A 20,728-nucleotide genomic window follows, 5' to 3' on the forward strand; every position below is an offset into this window, starting at 1 on the left:
AAAGATGCACAACCAACCGAGAGAACCACAGCCTTACGAGGATTGTCAAGCAAAATCGATTCAAGAATTTGGGTGAACTTCACAAGGAATGGACTGAGGCTGGGGTCAAGGCATCAAGAGCCACCACACACAGACATGTCAAGGAATTTGGCTACAGTTGTCGTATTCCTCTTGTTAAGCCACTCCTGAACCACAGACAATGTCAGATGCGTCTTACCTGGGCTAAGGAGAAGAAGAACTGGACTGTTGCCCAGTGGTCAAAAGTCCTCTCTTCAGATGAGAGCAAGTTTTGTATTTCATTTGGAAACCAAGGTCCTAGAGTCTGGAGGAAGGGTGGAGAAGCTCATAGCCCAAGTTGCTTGAAGTCCAGTGTTAAGTTTCCACAGTCTGTGATGATTTGGGGTGCAATGTCATCTGCTGGTGTTGGTCCATTGTGTTTTTTGAAAACCAAAGTCACTGCACCCGTTTACCAAGCAATTTTGGAGCACTTCATGCTTCCTTCTGCTGACCAGCTTTTTAAAGATGCTGATTTCATTTTCCAGCAGGATTTGGCACCTGCCCACACTGCCAAAAGCACCAAAAGTTGGTTAAATGACCATGGTGTTGGTGTGCTTGACTGGCCAGCAAACTCACCAGACCTGAACCCCATAGAGAATCTATGGGGTATTGTCAAGAGGAAAATGAGAAACAAGAGACCAAAAAATGCAGATGAGCTGAAGGCCACTGTCAAAGAAACCTGGGCTTCCATACCACCTCAGCAGTGCCACAAACTGATCACCTCCATGCCACGCCAAATTGAGGCAGTAATTAAAGCAAAAGGAGCCCCTACCAAGTATTGAGTACATATACAGTAAATGAACATACTTTCCAGAAGGCCAACAATTCACTAAAAATGTTTTTCTTATTGGTCTTATGATGTATTCTAATTTTCTGAGATAGTGAATTGGTGGGTTTTTGTTAAATGTGAGCCAAAATCATTACAATTAAAAGAACCAAAGACTTAAACTACTTCAGTCTGTGTGCATTGAATTTATTTAATACACGAGTTTCACAATTTGAGTTGAATTACTGAAATAAATGAACTTTTCCACGACATTCTAATTTATTGAGATGCACCTGTATATATAATTAAATATTTCTAAATATTGTATTAAAATAAATATTAAATATTTTATTATCAGAAAGCAATCTGCCCCTTTTAAGGTTCTGGTTAATATTTAAATTAATATTTAATTGCAATGTTATATTAAATATATATTTATATATACTTAATATAATGTATATTATATATGTATTTAATATATATTTTTATTTTATATTTATATTTATAAATATAAATATTGTAATATATATACTATATACTTATTACAAATATTTAAATATTACATTTAAGTTATTAAATATATATATATATATATATATATATATATATATATATATATATATATATATATATATATATATATATATATAATTAAATATTTCTAAATATTGTATTAAAATAAATATTACATTTTTTAATATGAGACAGCAATCTGCCCCTTCTGGTTAATATTTAAATTAATATTTAATTGTAATATTATATTAAAATATATATATATATATATATATATATATATATATATATATATATATATATATATATATATATATATTATAATTTTATATTTATATGTATTAATATACAAATTGTTATATATATACTATATAGTTATTATATATAAATATATATATATATATATATATATATATATATATATATATATATATATATATATATATATATATATATAGTTATAGTTATTATAATTAATTATTTTTAAATATTGTATTTAATAAAAAAATAAATATTTTGTTATCAGAAAGCAATCTGCCCCATTTAAGGTTCTGGTTTGATTCTGCTCACCCTCTCTCTGCAGAACCTGCCATTCTCCAGCGAGCCATGAGTTCTGCGATGCGTACAGGATGGTGTAGTGCGTTATAGACAGGTTGGGCTGATCTGGTTGTTTCCATGACACCAGCGCTGTACCATCTTCTATTAGAGTGACTCTGACGGACAGTGGGGGGGAGGATGGCGCTGTGAGAGATGACGATACAGGAAAGGTTAACAGGTTAGGTGAAACTTAGTTAGCCAATTCAAACAATCTACAGAGGATCAGCCACATTAAGGGTCACTGAAAAATCCTACAGTAAAAAAACAAGGAATGGTCATTATTACCCAAAGTACAATTCCCTGAAAGACTACATCTATACAAGCTGCATTGTATTTGTAGATGTAATGTGAAGTCCTTGATCTGTATTCTACACTATATAGTGCCTTTTTGTGTTTAATTATGATTTTTACCATTTTACTAAAATATTGCCATACTCATTTATCTTGGTATTTCCATGGCACAACAAGGTAATTTAAAGAATATCATGGTACTACCATTGTGCATGTCCAAAAATACATGGTACCCCAAAAACTGTTGGTAATTTTGGTGCTTTGTTGGAAGCGTCTTTAGAAATGTAATAATATATGGTAGGTATCACAAATAGTTTGATAAGAATGGAACAGTGCGACAGTTCTGAACCGGCACCTTCCAGAAGAGTTCTCTCATAGACCGTCGAGCTCCAGGGACTGGACATCTGATCCATATGAAGACATACAGCAAACTCATAACGGGTGTTTGGCCTGAGTCCTGTCACTTTTACCGTCTGCTCAGTGCTGAAGAGAGATATTCAAGCGTTAAACAATTCTGCTACGGAAACAACAAATAATGAAAAATAATCTTTGCTATTTTGAATGCTAATCTGTTATTGCACTCGAGGGTTTCAAGCCTCAGCACTCACGTTTGGACATAACGAACAGATGAGGTGTCAGACGGACTCACAGGACCGTAGCGGACGGAATAGCTCAGGGGTTTTCCAGAACTGAATGCAGGCCGACCCCAAACCAGACTCACCGCCGATGAGCTGTTAGCTTTAGTGTGGATGTGGTCTGGAGGAGGCAGCATCGCCAACCTGCGGTTCGGTGAAGCTGAAAGATAGAGAATCTAGTTTAGACTCACACAGGAAGTCAGCATGCTGTTTCCGAAAGGTCCGATACCCTAGGATCGGCAACAGTATGCCGACTCACTGACATGCCCTATCTCCCATCGGACATAATTGGAACAGCACAACAACAATTACTTTCCCTCGTGGCTCGACTGGTAGCTTGTTGCTTCAGTTGCATGGGAGACCACAGTTCAATCCCCAATCAAACGAGGAAGTAATCACGTTTGTATAAACAATCACAAGATTGGCTTCTGGCGACCTCTCCTGGATATAAATGGATGTCACACTTGTTTATATGCTCTGAAACACTTACCGCTTTGTCCTCTGGAGGCAGTGTGTTCAAATTTGGCCAACGTATACCGATTTTGGCAAAAGAAAAATCGGCACACACTTGCCGATTTTTACGTGAGATCAGGCTGGTCTGATAACGTACACATGACAATGCTTTGTCAAGCTAACAATCAAAGTTTGTCTTGATGAACTTTCCTTTTCTAGATCAATATTGAAATGCAACTCCTTCAGAAGATGTATTGTTCAAGTTTAGAAGTCTATATTTTTCCGCGTATATTTTTGGTCTAAGAACTTGAAAACTTACAAGGACATCCTGGAGTGTTGACGGTTTGATGCGCCTGATAACCGTCACCGTTAGAGCTGAGCGCCAACACTTTCACATGATACTTCACTCTGGGGTCTGTAGAACACAATAAATCAAATAATTTCACCATAATTTCAGACATTCTCTGTGTTTCAGAAAATTAAACAGTCTTCAGATTTAAAATAGCTGACAATAGTGTTGGTCCAGAGCTGGTTATTGCTACAGGAAGATGTAACGTGCAGTTCACCACACAGCCACTAGGTGACGCTGTGTAATTCAGCAAAGAGTTATGTGAGGACACAAGTTCACTCTCTTGTGCTCTTCCTGTCATTGATGTAACACCACATCCATGTTTCTGTCACAAAAACGCAGATATTTCTATTACGAAAACATCTCACAACCAAGTCATACGTTTATGAACAATAGAGTACGATAAAATAATCCTGATAGCTCGCAAACTTTGCAAAGACGTTTATCCGATGTTTGCGTTTTCATCTGGAGGGTATTTCATAAAGAATTTGAAAAGCGTTTGCCCATTTACAGCACGTTACTAAAAATGCTCCCTGTCAGACGTTTGCAAGACGTTCAGCAGTTGTTTTTAAGATGTTTGTGCTTTAGAATGTATGTAAATCTGCTTTTTTTAGGATGTTTATCAGACGTTTGTATACAAATGTGACACTATTTTTTTCTCCCCAATTTGGAATGCCCAATTCCCAATGCGCTCTAAGTCCTCATGGTGGCGTAGTGACTCGCCTCAATCCGGGTGGCGGAGGACGAATCTCAGTTGCCTCCGCGTCTGAGACCATCAATCCGCGCATCTTATCACATGACTTGTTGAGCGCGTTACCGCGGAGACATGGAGGCTTCACGCTATTCTCCGCTGCATCCACGCACAACTCACCACGCGCTCCACCGAGAGCGAGAACCACATTATAGCGACCACGAGGAGGTTACCCCATGTGACTCTACCCTCCCTAGCAACCAGGCCAATTTGGTTGCTTAGGAGACCTGGCTGGAGTCACTCAGCACGCCCTGGATTCGAAACTTGCGACTCCAGGGGTGGTAGTCAGCATCTTTACTTACAAATGTGACACATTAAATAAAATGTGATGGTTTCAATATGATTGTACGTGTGTGTACTGGGAAGCTCTAGTTTGCTAAATGTTTTTTATCAACCGTTAGTCAACCAAAACAGCATTGTGAACATAAACACTGTGTTTGGTTTGAGAGCTGATCAGTGTGTGACGTATTGGGGGGAGGGTTGGAGTTTTTACGTCTCTAGGGGCAAAAAGTCAGAGATCGTAGGGTGTCATCACAGGCAGCGTTCAGCTGCTGATATCTCCTGGGATGGAGGGTTTATGACCTAAGGTCCAGGGTCAAACCAAGATAAAACTTTATACTGAACTAGTTAGGATGACCAAGTTAATTTAAGGAGAAACAGGCCTTGAGATAATGTTAAATATTTAGGTCTTTATTTTGAGCGTAATTGATCTTAAAGAAATAGTTCATTATGTACTCAACCTCATTTCGTTTCAATCTTGAATGTTGTTTGTTTTTTGTGGAACAAAATGATTTGTTTATTTTTTCGAATTTTTATGCAGCTCTATCCAAAACTAGAACTACTATGAAAAAATATCAATCTAAATGCAGAAAAGTTAAATTTATGAAGAAATTAGCTACCTACGTATATTAAAATCCTGATGAATTTACTTGTATTGAGTATTTATAGTCCAGTTAGTTCGTTCAGCTAAACGACTGTTTCGAATCACTTTCATTGAACTAAAATTTGCATGATTGTTTCTAAACATGCTGCTCAAGTTCTTTGCTCTCGGGTCACTTTTGTCTGTGCCCTGTTCAGACCAATCCCACAATGCTTTGTTTAGATGAAGTGTCCAGCAGGATGGGGGACGGGGGAGGTGTCGCTCTCACGCGCCACTCGCCTGACTTTAAACCCCAGAACAAAACACGGCCACAGAGAAGCAGGAGAGAATGATGGGAAAACTGGAAGGGGACATCTGGGGTGTGACCGTTGACACGGAGGGGATTTTACATGACACAAAGCTGTGAAACGGGCGGTCAGGGCGAGCGTGCATAAGTCCAAACAGAAGATGGGTAATTACAGCCCGAATATGCTCAGATTTGTCCCATGACAAACGTATAAATTGACTTATAAATAAAGCCAGTTAATTGAGATGTTATCACATTTTTAGGTCACCTAAGAAAACATTTATACAGCTGATAATTAAACGTGTATTGGAAAATAGCAGCCAACTCAATTTCAGTGTTCACGTAAAATGTCAAATCAAGTGTTTCCAGAGAAAGAGTCGTCACTCACTGAGCCCCGCGATGGTGTGCTGGTGGTCGTGAGGGGGCAGCTGGAGAATAGAGTCCTCTGATTGGCCGTCTGGGTGAAACGAGAGTTTGTATCCCTGGACGACAACGTCGCTAGGAGCCGTGTGCCAGCGAACCGTCACAGACGTGCAGTTTAGCGGTTCAAGCTCAAGGTTTGGGGCAGGAGGAACTGAAAGAGCAAAAACAAAATATTACAGAATACTTATACGTATTATGATATGGAACTGGATCAATAAAGTCTCATCTATAAGATACAATGCGCTTCGTGCAGTATAGTCGTTGCTAAATAAATAACATCATACAAAGATGTGTTGTACATCTGAACAAACCCCTAATCCCCTAAGAGGACAGGGCGGGAATTGTTTTTCTGAAATAGTTTCGTGTTCCCTTGCAGTAAATTTACCATGGTTTACCATATTTTACCCATGATATTCTTAGTAAAACCATATTAACAATACAGGAAAATGAAAACTATGGTAATAAAAATCATAATGTTTTAATGGTTTTACTATACAAATACTTTACAAATAATAGTTTAACTATGGTTTTACTATAGTAACACTGTAGACGGTAACCATAGTTTTTGACGGAAATCGTTTTTCTATAATATTCTAGTAACCATGACTGTTGTAGTCTAACCATGTTTTGTTTTTTGGGCGGAAACCATCCTTTTACTATAGTAATAATGTAGTAACTATAGTTAAGAAACCACGTTTTTGGTGGTACAGTATGCTGTACGGTATTTATTTCAGCATTTACACAATAAAAAAAAAACGTTAACATTTTTAATTGATTTTTAGGTCTTAATACCTAGGTCCTCATGGTGGCACGGTTACTCACCTCAATCTGGGTGGCAGAGGACAAGTCTCAGTTGTCTCCGCTTCTGAGACCGTCAATCCGCGCATCTTATCACGTGACTCGTTGTGCATGACACCGCGGAGACTCACAGCATGTGGAGGCTCATGCTACTCTCCACGATCCACATACAACTTACCACACGCCCCATTGAGAGCGAGAACCACTAATTGCGACCACAAGGAGGTTACCCCATGTGACTCTACCCTCCTTAGCAACCGGGCCAATTTGGTTGCTTAGGAGACCTGGCTGGAGTCACTCAGCACGTCCTGGATTCAAACTCGTGACTCCAGGTGTGATAGTCAGTGGCAATACTCTCTGAGCTACCCAGGCCCCCAACAATAACCACAATATTATAATTGAGACACTTACAATGGAAGTCAATGGGGTCAATCTGTAAACATTAAAATACTCACTGTTTCAAAAGTATAGACACAAGACATAAACAATATGTGTGTTAACATGATTGTACTGTGATAAAATCACTTACTAACCGCATCTGTGGAAAGTTATAGACAATTTTACAACTTTGTTACCATGATGTTACGCCATAAACCCTAAAACAACCGTAAAACGACGATTTTAACAACTTTACAGCTCAAGTAATACACGAGTTTTAACAGAATTAATGTAAGTGCTTTTATAAAATTATAAGCTTCACATTTCCGCCTTTAAACCTCCGAAAACTGACCCCATTGACTTCCATTGTAAGTGTCTCACTGGAAAGGATGAACGAGACAAAATAGATTTTTTGTGGTAATCAATATTATGCTAGAAAAGCTGTCGATTGAGCTTAACTTGTATTGAACCCGGAAACATTCCTTTAAATTGGAGGAACCTGAGCCACATCTAGAGACCAAAATCTACAGACCAGAAAATTTGTCTTTCTTTATTTTGACACAAAGTCAGCCTTCCCCCCCAACACCCATATTCCACCACAAAACATTCTCTCTTCTCAACAAGTTCATGATGTCACAGAGTTTGTCCAAAATGGAAATCACTCTCAGCTCGACTAACTGAACATCACAATAGAAATGTGGCTTTAAAGAAAAATAAAGGCAGTTTTGGGGTTTGTATCTCTGAAACGGATCTATTCTTCAGAGTATCTCTGTGTTGCCTGGAGCTTTTCCTTTTAGAACTTGAAACTGAGCGGTCCTTCAACTCCTAACTGACAGCTGGGGTCAAGGGTCATTGAGTAACAAACAGAAAGCCTGAACAAAGAGTCATGAAAGCTGAAAACACATCGGTCACAGTTTAAACTGCTGCCCACCTCAGTGGCTTTACTGAAATCATTAAAACTTTTACCATTGTTAAATAAAACAAGATTTTTTTTAGTGTTGCTATGTGGTTTCTAAGGTGTTTTGGGTGGTTGTTAGATTGTTAGGGCATTGCTAGGGTGTTCTGGTGGTTGCTAGATGATCCCTTAAGTCTCTAGATATGGCTTAACTGCCCGGCGAAATTGTCTGATCACTTAGAAAAGTATGTAAATGATGACAGAATTTTCACTTTTGGGTAAGGTTACCCTGTCCCCACCTGTGGAGCTGGATGTTTTGGGTGTGCGATGAGAGTTCCAGGCAGATGGTTGACTCCAGCCCACTCGGGTGGACGCAGACATGCGGATCAGGTAGATGGTGTCGGGCTGAAGATCCTGAAGAATATACTGCGTGCAGTTCTCACCCTGGATGGGCAATTCAACGGACGTTATCTGGTCGTCAGCAGCCGTACGGTATGACAGGCGGTACGCAGACACACGTCCGCGGCTCAGTTTGTTAGGAAGAGGATGCCAGGACACAAGGATATCGGTCGGACTGCGACTGGTCAAACTCAGCTCAGGGGTACGGAGGGGCACTAGGGACGAAGAGAGCAACTTTATTAACAATTGACTCATTTGTGACTACTTTTATTCCACCTGAGCAACCTCTGAAATTTTTCTGCAGTGCATTCAACAATGGGAAAGAGTGTGTTAAGGGAAATAAGACATCTGTAACTAACCATCTTCCAGCGTGTGTTGCGTGGCTTGTTCTGACATGCGACTGGCACCCATCGGCATGTATGCAACGATATAAAACGTGTAGTTGCGTGCTGGCTCCAGATCGTCCACGATGTGGCTGGTTGTATCATTGCCGATCACGGCCTGATACTCCTCGTTGTTTAGACCTGATATAACAGACATTCACTTGAAGGGGTCATGAGGAATCAAATTTTCCTTCTTTCAAATCTTTTGACATATAGGAGGTCACTATCCTATAAAGACACACTGTAAGTTTCAGAACTGAAAACTTCCTCCTTAATAGAAAAACAGCATTTATTTAAAATAGGCTGTTGAAACGGTTCATTTGGAATTTGTGGAACTTGCGATGTCACAAGGACCAAATACATCTGCATCTTCAGCAAGACATCAACGCCTATTTTTCGTCATTGCACCTTTGGCCCCGCCTACTGGTGCTCAGACAGTCACACAGGTGAAGAGGAGAAAGGGACTGTCTGGGAGATTCATCCAAAGGGGTCTTACAGGGGACACCTTCATGCGCCTCTCTGGATTTAAATATCTTTCTACACTAGATCTAGATGAACGGCTTTGATCGCTATTATTCATCTCGTGCCGATTTTAAAAGATGCGAAGTCAAGTTAGAACTCTAAAAAGGAGACCTCCATCCTGTTTCATTCAGCTGCGCTGTTTGTTGCTGTTGTGCTGTTTTAAGGCGTCCTGGACCGTTTTTGCACCCATATGTGCTATTTTTAGTTGTTAGTCTTTTGTGCACATGCACTAGATGGACATCTTTGATCATATTGATGCATTTCCAGCGATGTATGCCGCGTTTTAAGAGCGGTACAAGCACGACTTTTAAAAACGAGTCTCATTCTGCTGCTGCCAATGACTGTGAAAACAAACACGGAAGATGTGAGATGTCGCTCCTGTGAAGACCAGCGTCTCTGTTTTGGCCTGTTGAAGCCGGCTGAAGCATTCAACATCAGCGTGTATTGTATTACATTTGCAAATTCAGATCATTTCAGCATGGATTGTATGTTTTCGTCTGATATCAGAGTGGATTGCTTGTGAACCAGTCACAATATGATTCAAGCTTTGCAAATGAACTGCTATTGAAAGATGTGGCAGTTAAACACTACCAGACCCGTGAGTAAACAGTTTCATTAACAAATGTTTTCAATGTCATAACTGTTTTATATTTGCTGTGCTTGAGTGAACATTTTGATACATTCAGATGAAATGTGTTGGGTGTACGTTATGTGTTAACCCTGAAATTTTGTTTTATAAATTATAATGTGAAGTTTATTTATTTTCTTCCGACTCTAGACTATCAATTTTATCTTGATGGAAATAGTTTTAATGTAGGCTTTTTTTTTTTCAAGGAATTTCCGTGTAAATCGTTCACAAACCATACTTATGTAAACTGTCACATTCGATTTGGTAATATATGTAAAAATGGAGTAATGTATAACTTTCACAGAAATTTGCACTGCTCGTGTTTTAATACTGAAGCTCGATGTTAATATTTGGGAACATCGACTAACCGTGTTCAACAGAAAGGTTGTGTTCTGGTTACTAGGGACGATATGTGGTTTAGCATGAATTAGTTAGCAATTTATGCCAGTTTAAGCTGGTCATCAGGGTTTGTCTCTTATAAACACTCACCCTCAGATTTCATGTAGTGAATAGAGTATGCAATGACTTTATCCGTGTTGTACTGCGGTCTCTCCCACGCCAGCAAGATAGCAGAGCTTGAGATGGTTTCAGCGTGGACGTTGCGTGGCGCACTGGGACGATCCTCTGACAGCACCACAATGAGTCGGGCCGTGGACAGAACCGAACCCTGAGAGTTCTCCGCCTGGCACTGGTAAAAGGCGTCATCTTCCGGAATGATCTGGGTTATCACCAGTTTACTGATGGACAACGAAAGACTACATGTCAACATCAAAACAGATGTATATATAAGATTACAACAGGTTTACTAGAGGTATCAGACTGGGCGAAAGTAAGCGTGTTTACTTGTTATACATCTTGGTGCGCCCATTAGATTGGATCACCTGACCATTCTTAAACCAGGTGATGCGGGGCGCAGGTGTGCCCTCAGCCTGACAACTGAATCGAGCGGTACCGGCTCTGGGTCGAGTCTGGCTCTCTGGTTTCTCCACCAGAGTTGGAGGAACTGCAAAGGTTACATTTATGATTAGGACTATGTTTAAAGGAATAGAAAACAAACCTCCTTTTGTGTTCCAGATACATCATATAGGTTTGGAAGGACTTGAAGGGTGAGTAAATATTGACAGAGGTTTCATTTTTGGGTGAACTATTCCTTAAAGACCACTGCATTTGGAATGGTCACATCTTAAGTGTGTATTGCGTGAAGCATCTATATAAATGTCTCTTACCTAGTACAGTGAGGTTGGCGGCTGCTATCGTGTAGTTGCGTGTTCCTGGTGTTGTCGCTCGGCACAAATAAGTACCGCTATGCTGGGCCTTCATGGCAGAGATAATCAGGTTTCCGTTGCCCAGCACTCTCGCGCCAAACACGTCAATCGGTTTGGAATCCGCCCTGCTCCAGGATACTAGGGGGTGAGGGTTGCCTTCCGCCATGCACTCCAGAATCACAGACTGATGCAGAACGGCGCTGATGTTCTGAGGTCCGGCGATGATCTGTGGTTTCATGAGGGGTCTCGGTCCCAACGCTGGACACAGAATGGATGAGTTTTAATGGCAAGCTTCTACTTAGCTAATCCTACTATTGACAAGACCAGCCTGCATATAAAAACATCTTAAACCAGACTAAAGTGGTTTGCAGGTCTCACAGCCAGGCCAAGCAGGTTACAGTGGTCTAGTTTGTTGGTTTTAGAGAGATTTTGGGCACTTGTCAGTTTGAGGGACCAACTGGCCGACCAGCTAAACCAGCTAAACTACCTTAGCCAGGCCAGGAGACTAGCAGACCACCTTAGGCTGGTTTAAGGTGTTTTTTGTAGCAGGGTGCTGCCTCATTTTCTCTCCTGCTAGAAAACAAGATGATACCAGATTAAACTGGTCAAGCTGGTTTTTGGAACATGGTACCTGATTTGTTGCTGGTCTAAGGTGGTCTACCATCTCTAATAGGCTTGACCAAGCTGCTTTACAAGGTTGAATCAGCTAATAAGAATAAATGACCAGCTTGGACCAAGTAGAAACCATGTAAAACCATCTATCAGAAGCTGGTTTTAGATGTTTTTTTCCCAGTAGGGTCTTCTTCCTTTCCAAACATTGTTTTAATCTGAAATTATTCTGATAACGATCACTGTCCATTTTCGTAAGAACACGCACCTGGGCTGACGATAAGCTCTGCCTCTCTGCTCTTGACTCGACTGGCGATGTTCGATGCTAAGCAGCGATATTTCCCAGCATCCTTCATTGTCACTTCGTGGAGCTGCAGCACTCCATTCGGCAAAACTGTGATTCTGAAACAAAAAAGTCAATTACAGTTAAACCAGTTCCCAAGCTTTCCTGATGGCAAATCCAGTTAAAACCAGCTTCTAATTTCTGGTTGGTGTAGACTTGTGTGGTCATTGGTCGGCCCAGCTGATGGACCTGCTTTTGACCTGCTAGATCATCTTGTATTAGGAAACCCTTGTATTACACCCTGTCTACACAGGGCACGTCCGTTGACAAGACGCATCCAGAGGTTGCACTAGAAAAAATATTTATCTGTAAAATTTCCATCATGGCCTTTTTTTATCCATCATACTTGTTTTCATTCCATAAATACTGAGGCTACATTCAGGGGTGTAGCATCCATTATAATGGTATATACAGTACATATCATATATAATAGACTTTTGACTCAAGCGCGAGTATTTTGAAACAGGATTTCTAGGGTGAGATTCTACCTGTCAATCAACCACTGCAAAACATGATTTTTCAACTTCGCCGGTAACGTGTGGCTTGAAAAGGAAGTAACCGTCTGGTTGGAAAATCAGGTTCTCCATTATTCTCCAAATAACGGCGAATTCTGCTCTAAATGTCATGTTTGTGCTAAGATTAAATGCAAGAATAATTGGTAGAAACAGTAAGCCAATTTTTCCACGCTTTCTTATTGTTGTTATACTTTTTGCGTTTTATTATCATGTAGATGTATGCAGTCATGAAATCAGATTCACGAAAACAGATGTGGTCAAAAGAGATGCATATACGATCAGGTGTAAATGGCGATGGCGCCTGTCCACTTGTGACTGGATCACCCTATCGCCGCATCTTAATACCAGTAAATAAATAGGGGCAAGACACACACATACACCGCGGGAGTGAGAGAGTGAAATCAAAACTGATGTGCTAGGTTTAAGTGGTTTTCTTGTTTATTTTTTTATCTGTCAAAATGACGGAAAGCATATGAAATTATCCGTCAATGTTTCAAAAAATCGGTAAATGACGGAGAATTTTCGGTTAACGCAAGCCCTGGCCGCAACGGCTTGAAGCTGTCTACACTGGACGCGTTGACATGAACGTTCTAAACCGTTTAATTTGTGTAGTAGCGCCAGCGCGTGCAGCGTAAAATGGAACGCAACACCCGTTTATTGTCGGTGAGACGGACGCTTCCAGTGTAGACCGCATCATTGATTAGAATGGGGTTCTATTGGGGCCTGGGTAGCTCAGTGGTAAAAGACGCTGGCTACCACCCCTGGAGTTCGCTAGTTCACTAGTTCAAATCCCAGGGCGTGCTGAGTGACTCCAGCCAGGTCTCCTAAGAAACCAAATTGGCCTGGTTGCTAGGGAGGGTAGAGTCACATGGGGTAACCTCGTCGTGGTCGCTATAATGTGGTTCGTTCTCGGTGGGGCGCGTGGTGAGTTGAGTGTGGATGCCGCGGTGGATGGCGTGAAGCCTCCACACACGCAATGTCTCCGTGGCGACGCACTCAACAAGCCACGTGATAAGATGCACGGGTTGGCGGTTTCAGACACAAAGTTGGTGTGACTTTATTTATGTTTATATATTTATGTATTCTGCTTCAAATTACATTAATTCCTTAAGTGAAGTTATGTTGTGCAATGGTTCAGCTGGTTAAATGCGCACCTGTCTGTATTCAAAGGTAGAAATCTTTGGTTGAGTTCCCAGGTGATCACAGCTGAAGGAGTGCCGATAACACTACAGGAAAATCTAGCCACAGACCCGACTGTGACCACCACAGGAACAGGATGGGTTACAAACGACAACATACCTGTTGAAGTGAAGAAAAGAGGAGAGAGAAGAGAAAATGTTGAGTTGCATTTCATAAAATTAGCACTTGAGATGAAAGATGAAAGTCAACACAAAACGACATTCACAACCCATTTTACTTCCATAATGTGACATATTTCCATAACTCTACTTGATTTTATCCATCAGCAATTGGTTGGATGGTGAAAAGTGTCTCTATATGGCAGTTGGTTGACAAATATGCAGTAAAGGAAAGTTGTTTCAGAGGCGGAACAAGTTAGTACAGTTTGAGGAAAGATTGCAAAGATAATTTTCTCGCTTTAGAAAAATATGCACTGATGAATCGAGCACAATAAGACCAGGGAAATGTTTTTAGAAAGTAAAAAGGGTTCATTTTGATTTCATGTTAATTTTAACATTGTATTTATTGTTTATTAAACAGACTAGCTCTATCAGAATTGACCTATATTAAAGGAATATTCCAGGTTTTATACAAGATAAGCTCAGTCAACAGCATTTGTGGCATAATATTGATTACCACAAAAAATGATTTTGACTCGTCCCTCCTTTTCTTTAAATAAAGCAAAAAATCTGGGTTACAGTACCTCACTGGAACCTTGATATTTTGCACCGAACCCGGAATATTCCTTTAACAGTGAATGGTGAAAGTTCTTGCCTTTCTTCGCCAAATCTTTCCAATTTCTTTTTAAAACTAATCATGTTTCTGACAAATCACCCAATATCAATAAGGAGGCCTGGAAGATAAGGGTAAATGCTAACTAATAACATAAACATGTTTTTCTTTTTTTGGGGGGGGGGGGGGATTTTTCCCCTTTTTCTCCCAATTTGGAATGCCCAATTCCCAATGCGCTCTAAGTCCTCGTGGTGGTGTAGTGATTCGCTTCAGTCTGGGTGGCGGAGGACGAATCCCAGTTGCCGCCGCGTCTGAGACAGTCAACCCGCGCATCTTATCACGTGGCTTGTTGAGCGCGTTGCCACGGAGACATAGCGCATGTGGTGGCTTCACGCCATCCACCGCGACAACCACGCTCAATTCACCATGTGCCCCACCAAGAACAAACCACATTATAGCGACCACGAGGAGGTTACCCCATGTGACTCTACCCTCCCTAGCAACCGGGCCAATTTGGTTGCTTAGGAGACCTGGCTGGAGTCACTCAGCACACCCTGGATTCAAACTAGCGAACTAGTGAACTCCAGGGGTGGTAGCCTGCGTATTTTACCACTGAGCTACCCAGGCCCCACATAAACATGTTTTAATGAATATGACCATCTTTCCTTAATGGTTATTTTAGTTTAGTTGGTTTTCTCCAGTCAGTGAAACTGTCAATCTCCATGACAAATTAGCAATCAATAAAAAACAGTTTTAGGCCTGAGGGTGATGTTGATGTTTTAGGGCATGAAATCCGAGAAAACAAAGATTTCCAAAGCATCAAACTGTTTGTTTACCATTGAGCAATCAATAACCATGTTTATTTGTATAAAACTTAAAGCAATAACTACTTAGACGGAGAGCATTCCAATCGGTTATGATCTGAACTGTGATTGGTTGTCTGTTGAGGGGTTGGGTGCACAGTAGCCAATAACAAACAGCTGTTCTAATCAATGAATCAATTGACCAATGACAGTGAATAATGACCATTTATAGATCAGTGGAAATCAATAACTCTCCCATTTACGATGGGGGTGTCTAAACACTTGCTTCCACAGGCAACGAATGGGTTTATAACACAGCTTGGAAAACGTAAAAACAATGTTTCATGTGAAACTAACCAACACCGTAATCTGAGATGAGCAAAAAAAAAAAGCAACAAAATATCACAGATGCAAGTGATTTTTCAATCATACGTCTATTTCTTCACCATTTAAGACTCACATTCTAGAAAAAAAGTCAAGACCGTACCACCATAAATTTCAAGGAAGACACGTCAACCCCAATATTAAGAATAGATGTTGATCAATATGTGTTTTTCAATGACAGGTTCTCAAACATTCACATTTGGTCCCTAACATCCTTGACCAAAATGCAAAAATATTCTACATTTAAAACACATTGATCAGAGCCTAATTTTACCCAGAACTTGCTGAGTCCAGTCAGAATCCACTAATGGAAATCAATGATTGTTAATCTGCTGGTAAAAATCCCTCATGTAGCATCTATTCAGGGATTATTAGGAATTAAAAAGGCCCTTTGTTTACATGCAAAACTTAATTACAACTATCTGGCATTTAAATAGGCTAACTGTAGAGTTCTGCCCTCTTGAAGCACCACAGTGACAACAGAAACCGTTTTTTACTCAGTAAAGTACAAATCTAGACTGAGGCTGCAAATGTCTTTTTGCTTGACTTTTTTGTGTGTGAAAACACTCGATATTACCTTAACAAAGATTGTATCTACAGACATGAAGTCAAACTGGTTACACAGCTGTTTCTGTTATGAGACTGAAAGTGCAGATTTCTGATCCAAATCTTCAAAAGGGTTCGGTTATTTTGGTTATTCCAAGAAAAAAACAGGTGAACAAATGGATGGCTTAAAACCAGCAAACTAAATACGGCCAACCCATGTGACTTTATCACAAACAACAGATGCTCAGTTTGATTTCTAAGCCTTTAATATTGGTGTTGATTCTTTCTACAGTGGTGGAATCATGGCACGATGATGGCATACCATGGTCCTCCAAGGTATTTCAAAGAATACCATGGTATAACTATGGTACATGTCCAAAAAACAATGGAAGTGCCATTGTAATTCTTGGTATGTTTTTGTTACTGGTCTCTAAAACATAGTAGTACCATAGTATTAACATGGTACCATGTCCAAAAAACATGGTAATACCACACGGTCCAAGCAAAGAAATAAACACATAATGCCACCAAAACTGGAAAAATATAACGTAAACGACCCCCCCAGTATTAAATCAGGTCTCTTTAGGCAGGGTGTGTGTTGGTTTTGTTTGGTGAGGTCAGCTGGGTTGTAAAGGCCGAATCAATGCCTAGGTCAAACAACACAAAGGTTTCCTGCCAAAGGTCATGGGGCAACCAAATCTGTCTGTCCACCCAATTTCATCTCAGGGTGTGAGACGCTCTGATTAAATGTGTTTAGGACGAAACCTGGTGTCCAGTGATTCTAAATAATTCATCCAAAGATACTAATAATACATGTTAGACTACTAACAAAACAGTTTGTTTACAACCCAAGACAAACAAAACGATCAGCTAGGCCTGTCGCGATTATTAAATAACCGTCTGATCGCGGTTTTTTGATCTAACTGTGGTTCCTGTAATGGCAAATGTTTCTGGTCATTGTGAGTTCATTACGCAGTATTAATGACGCAGTGACACAGAGGAAACATGCTTTGTTTCTGTGGTGTGATCAGATAATGAAATGAAATCTCAAAGGTTTTGCATCATGAGAAATGAGGGCTCGTGGGTTTAATCAAAGGCCATTAAAATAATGTGTGAAAGTGAAGAAATTAGGATTATAAAAACGTGGATGCCGCGGAGAATAGCGTGAAGCCTCCACAAGCGCTATGTCTCCGCGGTAATGCGCTCAACAAGCCACGTGATAAGATGCGCGGGTTGGCGGTCTCAGACGCAGAGGCAACTGAGATTCGTCCTCCGCCACCCGGATTGAGGCGAGTCACTACGACACCACAAGGACCTTGAGTGCATTGGGAATTGGGCATTCCAGATTGGGGAGAAAAAAATGGTCATGAAAATAATGGCAGAATGGCAAAAATCTTAATGGTGCTTAAATAGGTTTAATTTTCTTGAGTTTTTCTTGGCAAGTGTTTCTAATTGGTCTTTTCAAAAATTAAATCTGTTGTGTTTGACTTCATCTTAAGTTAGCCGACTATTGCATCTGAGAGAGAGAATCCATGGAAGAAAATCAAGGTCTCAATTCCAACTACTAAGAAACAAACATTTTCAAGCTGTTCTTTGAAAACCCCTCCACTTTTTCAATGTATTTCAACTTGAGCTGAGCACAAACCCCCTCCAAAATCTGACAAGTCCAACAAAACAACTGACTGCTCCTTTAAAGACCAACATTTGTGAACGAACTCATCAGTCAGGCTGGATTCTGGACAGCAGGCGGGTCAGGCCATGAGATGGCCCGCTAACCAACACACTGCTGTAGGATAAAGCCGGTCCCACAACCCCTGTGACCTCGTGACCTCTCCCATTGGCCTTTGGACAGACAGGCGGTGAGGCAAACCAACACACCCCCATCCATTCTGCTCATCCACAAAAACACCCCCTTTTACTTGAGGTTGCCTTATAGTACCCGTTAACCCTTTAGTTACTTGTGAAGGACATCTTTTCTAGTTTCATTTGTTTTAAATGGCTAAATATATCAGCTCCGTACAAAATGGTAACAAACAATAGTCTTGACCAAAATGGGTTTTTCCAGCGGCCGATGTTTTGTTTTTTTTTCAAATTGGAATGCCCAATTCCCAATGCGCTCTAAGTCCTCGTGGTGGCGTAGTGACTCGCCTCAATCCGGGTGGCGGAGGACGAATCTCAGTTGCCTCCGCATCTGAGACCGTCAATCCGTGCATCTTATCACGTGACTTGTTGAGAGCGTTACTGCGGAGACCTAGCGCATGTGGAGGCTTCACGCTATTCTCTGTGTCATCCACGCACAACTCACCACGTGCCCCACCGAGAGCGAGAACCACATTATAGTGACCACGAGGAGGTCACCCCATGTGACTCTACCCTCCCTAGCAACCGGGCCAATTTGGTTACTTAAGAGACCTGGTTGGAGTCACTCAGCACGCCCTGGATTCGAACTCACGGCTCCAGGAGTGGTAGTCAGCGTCTTTACTTGCTGAGCTACCCAGGCCCCCCAACGGCTGATGTTGATGGTGATTATTTAGAGAGCAGGCTATCCAATGATCAGCATACAGTATATACTTTACGTAAGTACACGTACACAGATGCAAGCACTTGACCAATGCATTACCAACTCGTGGTCTGGGTGAACATGCTTAGCATGTCGTCTTGTGTACCTGTGGCGGTAACAAACCTCAGTGCTCAAAGGGGCGATAGAGTAACCTTTAAAAGTCTGTGCTATTATCCAGGAAAGTTGTTAATATGTTAACTTAAACTTTCTTATTCAACAGTATTCTCTTCAAATTGTAACTTCACCATGACAGTAGTTGACTTGAAAGAGAAAACCCACCATTGAAGCGAACAGTTCACACTAATGTCCACTATAGCGCCCCTTATGGCAGCTTTGCATATGCAACGTGTATGACACATTTTGGAATGCAACAACGCACAAAATTGAGCTTGTGTAGCTGGAAGCGGCAGTGTTCATGTACTTGCGTAGAATATGTTTTGGCCTTAATCGTTTGACACGTTGTTGAGATCTGTTGTGAAACTCTAGCAGAAACACGTGTGAGATTACTGGGGTCTTTTTCTCAGGGGAAAAATCAAAGGTCTCCATTTTCTCCCCATTTAATCTCATTACTATCTATGAGAAACAACTAAGATCCTAAAGATATAATATTGAACGATTAATGGGCCTGGCTACTACAAATAACCCATTCTAAGATGTTATGAGAACATTCTACAAGTAAATCAACAAAACTTTTCCCTTGTTCGCTTTTTCACAAATACCCAAAACTAAACTTCACATCACATACAATATCTTCCATGTCAAAGACTTGTCCCAAGGTTAACTGATCCCAAAAACGACCATTCAGTTCTCCTTGAACATCTCTCAGTCTCTTTGTGATGGCCAGCACTGGGCGAGTTGAATAGGCACAGATGTTTCTCTGTCGGCAGGTTCATGGCCAAACAAACGTCCACACAACAGAGCTTTTTCACTCTCAGAGGGCAAGCAGGGCCAAGAGGGACAAAGGGTGGATGCGAAAAGCCTTTAACAGATTTCTGTGAGCGCTGACCACGAAACAATTGCTTTGGAGGCCGCAGGAGTGACACAGCTGAAACACTAGCATGCATCTGCATGCAACATCCGAACGCAACATCTGTGTATGTTTGTGTGCAAACAAATCTTGAGATCTCCATCCACTTAACAACTTTTTACTGATAATTTTTGATGTTTTACCAACCCTTAATGAAGATATCTCCAACACCTACAGTATAAGCTATTAAAACTATTAAACTATTTAATCTAGTGACAAAAACATGTCATCACAACATTTACAACACGTTGTGCAACCAAATCCAATTCAAATGTTTCCAGGTTTCCTTCCCATACAGAATTGGCTGACACAGATATACAGGAGGAAAATCTGCATTATTCTGTGGAATGGATGTAAACATGGTAAATGTAAATAAGTATTACACTATTATCGGTGGCCAAAAGCATCATCAAAATATCCCAAATATTTTATAACTGAACATGCAAGGAGTGGCAGATGTGTAGGACTTTGTAAATGACAGGCGTTCACTGCTTGCAATTCCCATGCTGGTCTACGCTGGTCTACGCTGGTTTATGCTGGTTTATGCTGGTCTATACGGTGGGCCAGGCTTTGAATACTTTGAAAATGTGCAAAGCTTTCAGTGTTTCAATGTAGATTACGTTGGGGCCTAGCTTCGTGTAATCAATTAGTCGTATACTCTATGCAAACACCGCTTACTTATTTTGTACGTCATTGCACGAAATGTGTCAGACCGAAATTCATAACACAACGCAATTACACGTTGCGCAAAGGGGCGCTAT

The 20,728-nt window shown here is 40.7% G+C and overlaps 1 protein-coding gene across 1 annotated transcript in view; it reads right to left on the bottom strand.

Annotated features, from left to right (window-relative positions):
* Positions 1 to 20,728, bottom strand: part of LOC127437103 (protogenin B-like) — a 29,987-nt gene that overhangs the window by 6,108 nt on the left and 3,151 nt on the right. The window contains exons 3-14 of the mRNA XM_051691774.1: positions 13,891 to 14,035; positions 12,147 to 12,280; positions 11,231 to 11,527; positions 10,848 to 11,007; positions 10,494 to 10,741; positions 8,831 to 8,995; positions 8,372 to 8,686; positions 5,967 to 6,152; positions 3,632 to 3,727; positions 2,833 to 3,019; positions 2,580 to 2,707; positions 1,907 to 2,077 (exon numbers count right to left, since the gene is read on the bottom strand). Coding sequence (XP_051547734.1) covers positions 1,907 to 2,077; positions 2,580 to 2,707; positions 2,833 to 3,019; positions 3,632 to 3,727; positions 5,967 to 6,152; positions 8,372 to 8,686; positions 8,831 to 8,995; positions 10,494 to 10,741; positions 10,848 to 11,007; positions 11,231 to 11,527; positions 12,147 to 12,280; positions 13,891 to 14,035 — 2,232 coding nt within the window. The remainder of the gene's footprint in view (positions 1 to 1,906; positions 2,078 to 2,579; positions 2,708 to 2,832; positions 3,020 to 3,631; positions 3,728 to 5,966; positions 6,153 to 8,371; positions 8,687 to 8,830; positions 8,996 to 10,493; positions 10,742 to 10,847; positions 11,008 to 11,230; positions 11,528 to 12,146; positions 12,281 to 13,890; positions 14,036 to 20,728) is intronic.

Source organism: Myxocyprinus asiaticus, chromosome 48 (assembly GCF_019703515.2).
Source record: "Myxocyprinus asiaticus isolate MX2 ecotype Aquarium Trade chromosome 48, UBuf_Myxa_2, whole genome shotgun sequence".
In the NCBI taxonomy this organism is placed as follows: domain Eukaryota; kingdom Metazoa; phylum Chordata; class Actinopteri; order Cypriniformes; family Catostomidae; genus Myxocyprinus; species Myxocyprinus asiaticus.